A 13,955-nucleotide genomic window follows, 5' to 3' on the forward strand; every position below is an offset into this window, starting at 1 on the left:
ACATGCCAATGCAGATCCATAAACGTTTCCATCTTTGTAAAATGTCGTACGCATGGCCCAGCGTGCCTTTGAGTAAACGTGGTTTAACTCCACAACCAAGCCCCAGCCTCAGCTGGGATGCTGCTCTTAGAACCCAATAAGATGAGCCTGTAAACACTGGTTTTGTTGTTTACACACCAACGCCGGCATTTTAGCCCATTAAGACCTGAGGCCGATGAAAAAAATGTTTTCTAAATCGTAACGCTTTAAAAAATACATATATATTCAAAGATTTGCACAAATGTTCACGATTTTGCAAAAAATAGCAGATCTACAAGCTCGTAGCGTGGCACTCGGTGCCGCGCTATGAGCTTGTAGAACTGCTATTTTTGAATAGCCTAAAGAAATCTAAAAATGACACAGATGCGTTCCAATGGGTTAAGACAAAAGCCTAAAAGTTATGTTTTGCCACAACCAGTGGTATAAAGTAACTAAGTACATTTACTATTGTAAATACTACTGTATTTCTAATTTTCAGTACTTTTACTTCTACTCCACTACATCTCAGAGGCAAATATTATACTTTTACTCCACTATAATTATTTGTAAACTTTAGTTACTTTGTAGATTTTTATTTTTATTACATTCAGAACCCAAGATATCATGATTCGAAGATTTGCTGCTCCATTCACTTCTTCTTTAACTTATTACTGAAAAAGGCTGTATCTCGGCTCCTAAGCACTTTTCTTTTACTATGTATTTTTGGCCCAGACTGGACTGCTATTTTTAAAAGGCAGACAATTAACGTCAACGAGGTCGCGATGACCTCGTTGGTCATCGCGTCGGTCGTGTGGTTGAAGCTGATTCATACTTCATCATAGGATGAAGGCGCATATGACTGAAGGATCCGTCGGTCGGATTCTAGTGCAGCCTCAATTACACAACCTTAACTAGCATCATTGATAACACCTGTGAGGAAACTAAGGAAGCATTAATCGGTGGTCTAGTACAATCCAAAATCTCCAAAATTGGGCTCACACCGCCAAAATCCTGCCGTCGGTTGGATTCTAGTGCAGTTTATGTACAGTACAATCGACATCAGGGTTCTTCAACGTTTTCAGCCCAAGGACCCCCTAGCTGAGAGAGAGATGAAACAGAGACCCCCTCTATATTGTATAAAATTGCGTTTCAGATTAAACTTTTTTTTCTCTTTTTCCCTCTACACCTCTACACCCCTACACCTCTTTGCCAAAAATAGCCGATCTACAAGCTCACAACTCCTCGCAGCGCAAGGCGTTGTGAGCGGCTAATGTTCCCCTCAGAATAGGGATGCTAGGGTTGAAGTGGTTAATGTAAAAAAACAAAAAACATCCTCTCACACAAAAGATTTGGCGGACCCCCTATAGTAGCTCTGAGGACCCCCTAGGGGTCCCGGACCCCCTGTTGAAGACCTCTGATCTACATAAAAAAAATAACACAAACACACTTCTGGAAATTAACAAACAAAAATAGACTTTTATTGTTCCTCTGGGAAAAAAATTAAGCTTTTCACGGTTTAAGAGTTGGACCAGATGAGATGGAAGAAGGATAAATAACGGTAGAGGTTGAAGGTGGGTGGAATGGGTAGCGAACGCGGCCAGGTATACAGTGTCACTTTTTGTTGGGCTGGGCGGCGATGTAGAGAGCCATCAGACAGTACAGCGTCCCTCCTATGGTCAGACCCATGGTGGTCCTGTACAGCATCTTGTCCATCAGACCTCTCTTCAGGTGGATGGGGATCCCGTCTGGCTTCTAGAGACACACACAGAGAGAGAGAAGAACAACATGCCAGTTAGTGTTGATTTTCACAGCAAATTTGATTTAGTTTTAGTCACTAGACTAGACCATACCCGTAGGGGGATATGAGCACCCAAAGTGTGCAGTTTGGCTTATGCGCCAAACTGCGGGATGGAAAGTGAGTTTGTAGTGTGTACACACACGCACATCTCGTCGGCGCGTTGTGGAGGCACAGAACACACACAAACACCCGCGCATATACAGATGTGACAGGAGCCGTCCCCCGTCGCACACACACACACACACACACACACACACACACACCAGAGCCGTCCCCCGTCGCGAACACACACGACCGTCGCGCGAACACAAATAATGTACATTCTGACATGTGCCTCCCCAACATGCATGCGCACGTGCGTGTCCGCGCATACACGGCTGCGGACCCGAGTTGTGGTGCGATCATCTCCCAACCCATCTCGCAATGAAAAAAGGGCTTCGCAGTTGTGTTGAGATGGTAATGGGCAATGGCTGTGTGCAAAATCAGATCAATTGCTCCAGGCAGTGAGGAGAACGGGCACACACTTTTGCTCTCAGAGGTTACTAGAATTATAGGAGGATAGTCGTTTGTATCAAATTCCATTTAGTTTTAGTCATATTTTGAAATGAAATGTTTTAGTTTTTGTCTAGTTTTAGTCGACTAAATATCATAAGATTTGAGTCGACTAAATCTACAGTTGATTTAGTCGACTATAATGTATGTTGGCGGTGCCTTGATGGCGTCGCAACGGCTGATTTTACACTTGGTTGCATGCTGGAAATAGCCGATCTACAAGCTCTGCTATTTTCTGAGCGCAACACCCGAGCGCAACCAAACATAAAATGACTTGTCTTTTAGTTCTACTGGATCTCTTCTCCACTAGTTCCCTCACTGATATTTTAGTCTAGTTTTTATTTGTTGACGAAATTGTAATTTTTTCGTCATAGTTTTAGTCGACGAAATCAACACTGATGCCAGTTAGATCAGAGGTTCTCAAAGTGGGGTCCGCAGACCCCCTAGGGGTCCTTTATTGTGGGGGGGGGGGGTCCCAGAGAATTTATAAGTTAATATATATATATAATATATAATAATATGTTAAGAGGCACCAAAACATCTGTGTGAATGCAAGAGTTCAAGTTCAAGGCCTAGAATATCACTGGCATGTTATCTCTGACTCCAGTTACATGGACATTTCATTACATTAACATTTTGCTTTCATACTTATATGAATTCATTCTCAAAAGAAAGGTTGCTTCATGCAAAATGGAATGCCTTTATTAACCCATTAAGACCTGGAACGCATCTGTGTCACTTTTAAGATTTGTTTGGCTATTTGGAAATAGCAGATCTACAAGCTCACAACGCGCCACATCGGCCATTTGAAAATAGCCGATCTACAAGCTCACAACGCGTCACGATGTGACACGTTGTGACACGTTGTGAGCTTGTTGATCTGCTATTTTCCAACAATCTTGGGAGAAAAAAAAAAGATGATCTGCTATTCAAAAATAGCAGATCTACAAGATCATAGCGTGGTACCGCAGCACATGAGCTTGTATATCTGCTATTTTTGAAAAATAGTGAAAATGCGTGCAAATCTTTCAATATATATATTTTATAAGCCTTTTTTTTAACTCAAATCTTTGCTTCATGGGGGGTCCCTGGAACAACATTTTTTTTAGATGAGGGGTCCGCGGCCAAATACGTATGTTTTCTAAATCCTAACAGTATGTTGCTATATCAGTGGTGCTCCAACTTCTCCATGTCAAGGACCCCCCAAATGAAATGTATTTGGTCCCGGACCACCATCTCAAAATATGTTGTTCTAGTGACCCCCAGAAGCAAATATTGGAGTTAAAAATGCTGTATTCAAAGATTTGCACAAATTGTCAAGATTTCTTTGACAAATGGCAGATCTACAAGCTCATAGCTTGTAGATCTGCTATTTTTGAAATAGCCAAATAAATCTTAAAATGACATAGTTGCTTTCCCGGTCTTAATGGGTCAAACAAATATGAAGAAACATATTGAAACATTTTGTGCAGGAAAAACACAACATAATGTTGTTAAGAGGCACCAAAACATCTGTGTGAATGCAAGAGTTCAAGTTCAAGGCCTAGAATATCACTGGCATGTTATCTCTGACTCCAGTTACATGTACATTTCATTACATTAACGTTTTGCTTTCATACTTATATGAATTCATTCCCAAAAGAAAGGTTGCTTCATGCAAAATGGAATGCCTTTATTAACCCTTTAAGACCTGGAACGCATCTGTGTCACTTTTAAGATTTGTTTGGCTATTCAAAAATAGCAGATATACATGCTCATAGCACGGCACCGAGTGCTGTATTATAGCAACATATTTTTTTTTTTCTTTTAGGATTTAGAAGACATTTGTAGAATCCCCCCAGAAGCAAATATTTGAGTTACAAATGTTTGCTTTAAAAAAATAGATATTCAACGATTTGCACAAATGTTCATGGTTTTTCAATAAATAGCAGATCTACAAGCTCATATCGCGGCACTCGGTGCCGCGCTATGAGCTTGTATATCTGCTATTTTTGAATAGCCAAAGTGTAATTTTTTATTTTTTTTAGCTCAAATCAAAAAGTGACACAGATGCGTCCCAGGACTTAAACGTAACCACTTAGGCCCTGTTCTACAGTTCGAAAACATAGCAGATCTACAAGCCCACAGGGCGTTGCATCGTTGACGTCTTCTTAGCTTGTAGATTTTCTCAAATTTGTGAGCAAGTTTTCACCTGTAACTTCCTCATCTCTCTCTCTTATTTCATATTACATTAAGCACAACAACTCTAGAAATTGGATGAATAGATAAGACGCAGTTATAAAACGTTCTCAAGGCTATAATCTACAGTCAAGGCCTTTTTCATGTTTTAGTGATTCTGAAAGGGTTCGAACAGGCTTCTATTACAAGAGACCTTGACTATTGTTAACCCATTAAGACCGGGAACACATCTGTGTCATTTTAGATTTGTGTCATATTTTATACTTTGGCTATTCAAAAAATAGCAGATCTACAAGCTCATAGCATGTCACTTCGTGCCGGGATACGAGCTTGTAGATCTGCTATTTTTTTTAAATCAGATTTTTTTTTTTTTGCAAATCTTTGAATATACACATTTTTTAAACACATTTTTTTCAACTCAAATCTTTGCCTCTGGGGTGTCCCTGGAACAACATATTTCGATGGGGGTCGGCGGCCAAATACATATATTTTTCATGTCAAGGACCACCCAAAATGATATGTATTTGGCCACGGACCCCCCATCTCAAAATATTCTGTTCCAGGGACCCCCCAGAAGCAAATATTGGAGTTAAAAATGTTCGCTTTAAAACATAAATATATTCAAAGCTTTGCTCAAACTGTCAAGATTTAAAAAAAAGAAAATAGCAGATCAACAAGCTCATAGCGCTATGAGCTTGTAGATCTGCTATTTTTGAATAGCCAAAGAAATCTTTAAAATGACACAGATTAGTTCTCGGTCTTAATGGATTAATGGCATTTATGCTGCTGCTAGTCAGGCTTCTCTTTCACGCCTACAGCCTTCGACAACGTTTAATGGGAACCAACTCTCCTGTTCTGGCCGCCTATCCCTCCTATTGGCTCCCTGTACATTTCAGGACTAATTTAAAGATTTTATCGTAGGTTTTTAATAGAGACACAAATAGTCCGAAGCTTCAAAGCTTAGTTCGATGGCACGGGATTCAAGCGTAAAAAATAAATCACGTTTTGTTTTCTTTAAGTAGAGAGCAGTTTGGGAAAAAAAAAGCCAGACAGAATAATAGTAATTTTAATTGTATGTTCCTATGTTCAACGGCAAAAACATAAAAAAAATGTTAATCGCGATTATTTGTGTGACAATGAATTCTCAAGTGAGTGTCCATGATGCGTTATTATGGAGTCCACCGCCGCTGTTATTGGCCAGTATGCCTAAACCTAACCCTAACCTTAACCTCAGTAAAACTATGCCTAAACCTAACCTTAACCTCAGTAAAACTATGCCTAAACTTAACCCTAACCTCAGTAAAACTATGCCTAACCCTAACCCTAACCTCAGTAAAACTATGCCTAAACCTAACCCTAACCTTAACCTTAGTAAAACTATGCCTAAACCTAACCCTAACCTCAGTAAAACTATGCCTAAACCTAACCCTAACCTCAGTAAAACTATGCCTAAACCTAACCCTAACCTCAGTAAAACTATGCCTAAACCTAACCCTAACCTCAGTAAGACTATGCCTAACCCTAACCTCAGTAAAACTATGCCTAAACCTAACCCTAACCTCAGTAAGACTATGCCTAAACCTAACCCTAACCTCAGTAAGACTATGCCTAACCCTAACCTTAACCTCAGTAAAACTATGCCTAAACCTAACCCTAACCTCAGTAAAACTATGCCTAAACCTAACCTTAACCTCAGTAAAACTATGCCTAACCCTAACCTTAACCTCAGTAAAACTATGCCTAACCCTAACCTCAGTAAAACTATGCCTAACCCTAACCTTAACCTCAGTAAAACTATGCCTAACCCTAACCTCAGTAAAACTATGCCTAAACCTAACCTTAACCTCAGTAAAACTATGCCTAAACCTAACCCTAACCTCAGTAAAACTATGCCTAACCCTAACCTCAGTAAAACTATGCCTAACCCTAACCCTAACCCTAACCTCAGTAAAACTATGCCTAACCCTAACCTCAGTAAAACTATGCCTAAACCTAACCCTAACCTCAGTAAAACTATGCCTAACCCTAACCTCAGTAAAACTATGCCTAACCCTAACCTCAGTAAAACTATGCCTAACCCTAACCTCAGTAAAACTATGCCTAACCCTAACCTCAGTAAGACTATGCCTAACCCTAACCTCAGTAAAACTATGCCTAACCCTAACCTCAGTAAAACTATGCCTAACCCTAACCTCAGTAAAACTATGCCTAACCCTAACCTCAGTAAGACTATGCCTAACCCTAACCTCAGTAAAACTAGCCTAAACCTAACCCTAACCTCAGTAAGACTATGCCTAAACCTAACCTTAACCTCAGTAAAGCCATGGCTAAACCTAACCTTAACCCTAATCTCAGTAAAACCATGCCTGCCAGGGAGCCAATCAGACAACAGGTAAGGCGGGTCTATCCTATAACATTGGTGGGATTCATAATCACGCGTCCATGACCGTGACAGCCCTGGAAATGTCCTTGATATAAAACCAGATTGTAAAAAGCCTGTTGGTGATGGTTCATGCTGTGTTGTAGAGAGATACGGTTATCAGAGATGGTTTTGATGCCGTTTTGCAGCCGACAGCCCACAGGCTCAGGAGGCTGACACAGATATAACCCATTCAATCGCTGTCATTTTTAGATTTCTTTGGCTATTCAAAAATAGCAGATCCACAAGCTCTGTAGATCTGCTATTTTTGAAAAATCTCTGAATATGTATTTTTTAAGCAAACATTTGGAAAATATTGTGTTCCAGGGACCCCCAGAAGCAAAGATTTTACAAATGTTTGCTTTAAAAAAAGGTTTTTTTATATACACACACACACACACACACACACACACACACAATAATATGGAATAGCCTGAAGAAATCTTAAAATGACACAGATGCGTTCCCGGATTGAATGGGTTAACTCACTCCCTCAAGACAAAACATCTATATCTATCAAATAAAAAACTAAAATAAAACAGATCGTCAAGGGCTTCGCCGTGATCCCAGAGCATTGATTGGTCATCGGGCGGTGCTTTCATACGCTCTGATCTCTTATCTTAAGAACATATGGTCTCTGTCGAGAGCAAACCTTGTATGTATGTGTTAAAAAAAAAAATTTAAATAGTGAAAATAGCCGCTCTACAAGCTCACAACGCGGCGCGGTGCGACGCGTTGTGAGCTTGTAGATCGGCTATTTTATGATGAAGTAGGGCAATGATTTATCGGAAAAACATAACATGTTGAAATACGGAGAGGTGAGCTTTCTGCCCGACGACATCAATAACATGCTCAGGGGCAGGTTTAGGTGTGCAGCATCTGTTGCCATGGCGATGCAAACCCCTGGAAACACAGGGTGATGTCAGCGCGCTGACCCCTACATCCTGCTTTGCTTTTTATTCATTTTTAATAAAAGAAAGCGGTGGATGGGTTCATGACCGAGGTGAAGAGGACGGAGATGACGTCTTGATTCATCCAGCGAGCGCGCACGCACGCACACACACACACTTTAAAGGACGACTTCACCGCTTTTCAACCTATCTTCATACAATAGGTCCTCACTAATACGCATGATAAAATGGTAAAAAAAAATTCTACTCGGTCTGCGTCTCCTAGGAGGGCTGTGGACAGTTCAGAAACCCGTCTACCAGTGACATCATCGTTAGGCATGATTTTTTTTCCCCATTTTTGGGGCGGTGTAACCGCCCCCTATAAGTGAGTTTTGGACACTGACCAATCCTGCACCGTGATTGGCCAATAGTCTACAACGCAGTCTACAACCCTAACCCTGCGTTTTAACAGCGGGCAACTCTGGGCGACGTCGCCCAAAAATATAATGAAAGTCTATGAGAGCCGGCGATCGGGCGAAGTGGGCGGGGGGGCGATGGGAGATGGATTTTCTTTATCTTTTTGGGCGATATCGCCCGGCATCGCCCGGAGTTGCCCGCTGTTAAAACGCAGGGTAACCCTTCCACAGTCAATGCAAATCTATACTTTTGCAAAGTCAGCCAATCACATTACAGCTAGTGTCATCACCACTAGCTGTAATGTGATTGGCTGACTTTGCAAATTCAGGACTGTGATTGGCTAGCGAAACACATGACACATGTGCAGCCCTATGAATAGCAGTATGGACTTAAAAAAAAGTCAATTATCCTTTTTTTTAAGTGAGTCATGTTGTGATGACCACACACCGCCCACTTCACACTGGGTGTGATTTTTTTATTTATTTAGATTTTTATTAACACAAGAACAATGGCTTCTTTTATTGCATTGCAACTTTCCAGGAATAGAAAGCCTGCAGTTTCTATTAGCTTGGATTCGCCATTGATGATGTCACTGGTAGACGGGACTCTGAACTGTCCACAGCTCTCCTTTGAGACACAGACCGAGTAGAAAAAAATGGTACCATTTTATCATGAGTATTAATGAGGACCAATTATATGAAGATAGGTTGAAAAGCGGTGAAGTCGTCCTTTAACTGCTCATAAACTAGCCTAGTTATTTGGCAGGAATGATGTTGGGGTGGCTCTTAAAACAGCTCTTTAGGATGTTTCTGTAACTCCGAGAGGGTAAAATGCTGGGGGATTCTACAAATATCTTCTAAATCGTTTTTGAAAAAAAACATATGTTGCTATAACATCAGAGGTTCTCACACTTTTACATGTCAAGGACCCCCAAAATGATATGTATTTGGCCATGGACCCCCATCTCAAAATATGTTGTTCCAGGGAGTGGGATCCCCCCCCCCCCCCAGAAGCAAAGATTTGAGTTAATAAAAATGTGTGTTTGAGTTAAAAATGTATAAAGAAAAGTATGATAAAATGTGTGCAAATCTTTGAAAAAAAAAAAAGATTTGACTCAAAGCTATGAGCTTGTATATCTGCTATTTTTGAATAGCCAAAGAAATCTGAAGTGACACGGGTGCGTTCCTCAGATTAAACGGGTTCAGAATCAGAAGGTTTACCTGGAACAGTTTCTGCATGTCAGGGACCTTGTTGGTCCCCAGGTACTCCACCTGGCTGCCGGCCTCAGAGACCAGCTTGGTGGGAGAGGAGAAGGTCATGGGCAGAGGGTCGGCTGGAGCAGTGGGCTTCAGACCCTGAAGAATACAGGAAGAAAAAATACACTTATATCATCTTATAGACCAGTGGACCCCCCCCCCCCCCCCTTATATCATCTTATAGACCAGTGGACCCCCCCCCCCCTTATATCATCTTATAGACCAGTGGACCCCCCTTAACCCATCAAGACCTGAGGCGATTCTTAAAAATGTTTTCTAAATTCTAAAAAAAAATTTGAAAAAAAAAAGAAAAAGAAATCACGATTTTTCAAAAATAGCAGATCTACAAGCTCATAGCGCGGCACTCGGTGCCGCGCTATGAGCTTGTATATCTGCTATTTTTGAATAGCCAAAGAAATCTAAAGTTACACAGATGTGTTCCAGGTCTTAATGGGTTTACTCTTTCACTGCAAGAGTAAATAAATAAATAAATAAAGCCCCGACTGCCAGCGATTCTCTTACCTTTTTCAAGTAGTCACAGAATATTTATCTCCAGTATGATGGATCCCCTGATGGTTGCTAATCACTGAGGGTTTCACTGTGCTTCAGTGAAAGAAAAATAAAATGTCATGGCGACCTCCCGTTCGCTTGTTATACCCAGTTGAAAATAGCATGTCTCGCCAAAAACACATAGTAAAACACAGGAGCCGAGATACAGGATTATTAAAAGGGACTACACCATGAATTTTAACTTTTCCTTCTTTTTTGTGTGTTTTTGGTCTCCCCTACCTCTCTTCTATCCCAAGAAATACCCCAGTTTGAACTCTTTGAACTCAGGCTTTCACAGCAAATCTGGGGTTTTCTGTAAATTGGTCTCATAACAGACCAAACTGATTTTTTTTTTTACTTTTTCCACACAGAACCAGGAGATAACATGCATACAAACTGGCTCCATAGCGCCCCGTGCCAAACAGGACAATGAGATATTGCAGGTGAAAGTGCTTTATAAGCCAGAGAGAAGTTAGTTGGAATGAGTATATCTGAGGCTTGATTTAGGCTCAAACCTTTCGAAAAACGTTTGAGGGACATAAACAATATGATATTAAATATATATATATTTTTTTAAATTCATGGTGTAGATGGAGCAGTAAATCTTCGGATCACGTTATCTCCTGGTTCTTTGTGAAAAAACGAGAAAGAAAAAAAACGGGGGGGAAAAGTCATGGACCCCCAAAATTAATTCGCAGCCTTTTTGTCCCTCCCTAGCCCCCATCTGAATATGTTTTGTGCCAGATTTGTGTTCTTAGAATGTTTCAAAAAAATCTTCCAAATATTCCATATTTAATTTCAAGATTATTTTTAAAATAGCAGGTGTACAAGGTCACAAAGTGTTGCGATGCTTGTAGATCGGCTATTTTCAAATGGCCGATGTATGCCGTATATAGGTTTAAAGTGCTCGTGTGGCCTATAGTCGCTTCTTTTGGGCTTGTTTTCATACACCTGGTTTAGACTTATTTATATCACAAAATGTGGCAACACTGCTTCTTAACTCAAACAAACATAAGAAAAAGAGGTTGCGCATCAACAATAGGTTTTCTCAGTGGAGTGCTTGACCCAAAACCCAGTATACATATCAACAATAGGAATTGAAAAAATCCGAAAAAGGTGTAGCACAGAGGTTTTCAACAGGGGGTCGGGGACCCCTAGGGGGTCCTCAAGAGTTACTACAGGGGGGGGGGGGGCTCCAAACCTTTGCATGATAACCACTTGAACCCTAGCATCCCTTTTCTGGGGAGAACTTTAGCCAAAAAAATAGCAGATCTACAAGCTCTACGAGCTTGTAGATCTGCTATTTTTGGCAAAGAGGTTTGGTGTAGAGGGAAAAAAGAGCAGACCAAGTAAAAACACAACAGAGTTTAATCTACAACACAATTTTATGCATAGTGGGGGTCCCTGCTTCATTTCTCTCTCAGCTAGGGGGTCCTTGGCCTGAAAACATTGAAGACCCCTGGTGTGGCACATCCAAAATTTCAAATCAATGGAGGACAAAGTATATACTCACATTTCTACTTTTTTATTGGCACACACCAATAAACGAACGCTTTAAACGCGTTTTGGCTATGAGCCTTCATCAGAGCAAACAAATGAAACCAAATGGACCCGTTAGAGTCCAGTTGGAATAAATTGCAGATTGCAGGCTTTAACTTTTGCTTTTATGAAATATCCGAGATATTAGGATTTTCTGGAATATTCAAACATGCGTTCTGTTCTGTTCTAACCCTAACCCTTGCAATTTTGCAAATGAAACCCATTCTGTCAGGTCTCGCTAGTAAACACATAATTGGTCTATTGATAGTTTGACCACTTCAAATACTCTTTCATCTTAAAATAACTAATAAGCTAAAAGGTCATCTACAACTTATGTACAACAAGTTATGTTGAACATGTATGTACAACAAGAAAATAGCAGATCTACAAGCTCGAGCGAGCTTGTAGATCTGCTATTCTCAAACATGTTAGTACTTTTAGTACTTTAAGTACATTTTGATACCAAAACTTTTGCACTTTTACTCAAGTACATTTTTAATACCGAACGTATTAAATGTATATTACTATCTGAGATGTATCTACGAGAGTATTAGCTCCACCCCTCCCCAGTTTGCCCTGGAATGTCAGCTACAAAGCCTTTATTTCTCCAAGCATGTACAAATGCAAAATATAAGGTGCTTACCCGCTTGCCCCAAATGTCACTTAGGTATATGGTGTGTTTTTGTAATGTATTAGTCCATATGTTTCAATAAATAAGTGTTTTAATCTCGTCTGTGGCCGAATCTGTCAGAAGTTCCCAATGGATGGTAGTGACGGGGCGCATCTGGTGAAAGCCAGAATTACACTCAATGTAAACATGAAGTAAACGAGGGGGGAAATCTCGTTTGGCCACAGACGGTATTGACACACTTCTTTATTGAAACGCAAATACGCCGGACACCTAGTTAACATTGGGTTCAAGCGGATAAGCACCTTATATTTTGCATTTGTACATGTTTGAAGAAATACGGGCTTTACTGGTGACATTACAGGGCAAACTGGGTCACCGTGTCAAATATCAAAAGTGAAAATCTATAAATGCATATACGCTACATCTTGATCTAAGGCTATACTTGTAACAGAGTATTTCTACATTGCAGTATTGATACTTTTACTTACAGCAAAAAGATTTGAGTACCTATTCCACCACTCGGGGTTCATATAAGCTTTAGACTTTTTACTGTAACTCATAAAGGGTACAACATGGAACCAAACGGACCCATACGGGTCCGTTTGGTTCCATGTTGTACCCTTTATGAGTTACATAAACACCTAAGGGTTATACAACATTGATTAGTAGACAGTTATTAATGTTTATATTCATGTCAGGACATTAATAACATTCACAAGGTCGCACAGCCCTGAAACATGACTGTCATACCATAACAGTCATGGAAGCACTTGTTCCTGATTTTCTTTACATTTACAAATCTCACATGTACATTAAGGTTCAGATTTCAAATATAAAGTGTTGACCCCACGGCCACGGATGTAACAAGTTGAAGCGCACCGGTCTAAGTACCTGTATATTCATTATTGTTCAATAAAAAGCTTTTTAATCCGATGGGTGGCCATTTTTTATAATTTGTTATAATGTATCAGGGTGCAATACACTTCCACAACCGATAGGAGCGCGTAGTTGAAAGCATAGGTGAAAATTCGCAGAAAACGGCCGGCGATCGGATTAAAAAGCTTTTTATTGAACAATACGGAAGATACAGGTATTAAAACCGGTGCGCCTCAACTTGTGACATCCGTGGCCGTGAGGTCAGCACTTTATATTTGAAATCTGAACGTTTTTGTAGATGTATTGGTTGTAAATGTAAAAAAAAAAAATCGCAAACCCGGAGCAAGTGGTTCCATGACGCATTGTGACATGAGAACCATAGCTAAAGGTCGCAGAGTGTTAGTTTACCTGAGGAACGTAGGCCGACGGAGAGGCTCCTGCTAACCTGCCCGTCATCCCGTTCAGCTTGTAATACATGATTATAGAATGATGTCGAACTGTTTATAGATGATTAATATGGAACATAAACTATAATACGTAATATTCTCTCTCTGAGCGTCTTTCACTTGCTCCTCTCTGCACTTCCGCCCCACGTCCGAGAACGTAATGACGTGGGAGTCGACGTTAAAGGGACCCGGCGGTGGCTGTCCACTCCGATGCCTGAGTAGAATGATTGTGAAATGATGCACCAACCATTTCAAATGTGTTTAACATGTACTTACTCTACTTTAGGCATGGGTTTGTTTGATTAATTATATATTTAGTTCAGTTACACATGTGTGTAATGAATCAAATTAGGTTACTTTTAGGCATAATTAGGCATTAGTAGTTT

The 13,955-nt window shown here is 40.4% G+C and overlaps 1 protein-coding gene across 1 annotated transcript; it reads right to left on the reverse strand.

The window, feature by feature from the left end:
- Positions 1-1,474: 1,474 nt before the first annotated feature.
- On the reverse strand, positions 1,475-13,718 carry LOC311058783 (cytochrome c oxidase subunit 7A2-like, mitochondrial). Its single transcript, XM_084076255.1, has 3 exons — positions 13,532-13,718; positions 9,493-9,627; positions 1,475-1,770 (listed from the first exon to the last, which is right to left on the reverse strand). Exons 1-3 carry the CDS (start codon positions 13,598-13,600, stop codon positions 1,630-1,632), a joined length of 345 nt encoding a protein of 114 aa, XP_083932381.1. The 5' UTR covers positions 13,601-13,718; the 3' UTR covers positions 1,475-1,629.
- Between the last annotated feature and the right edge of the window lie 237 nt (positions 13,719-13,955).

Source organism: Gymnoscopelus microlampas (assembly GCF_963454915.1).
Source record: "Gymnoscopelus microlampas genome assembly, chromosome: 13".
NCBI classification, from domain to species: Eukaryota; Metazoa; Chordata; class Actinopteri; order Myctophiformes; family Myctophidae; genus Gymnoscopelus; species Gymnoscopelus microlampas.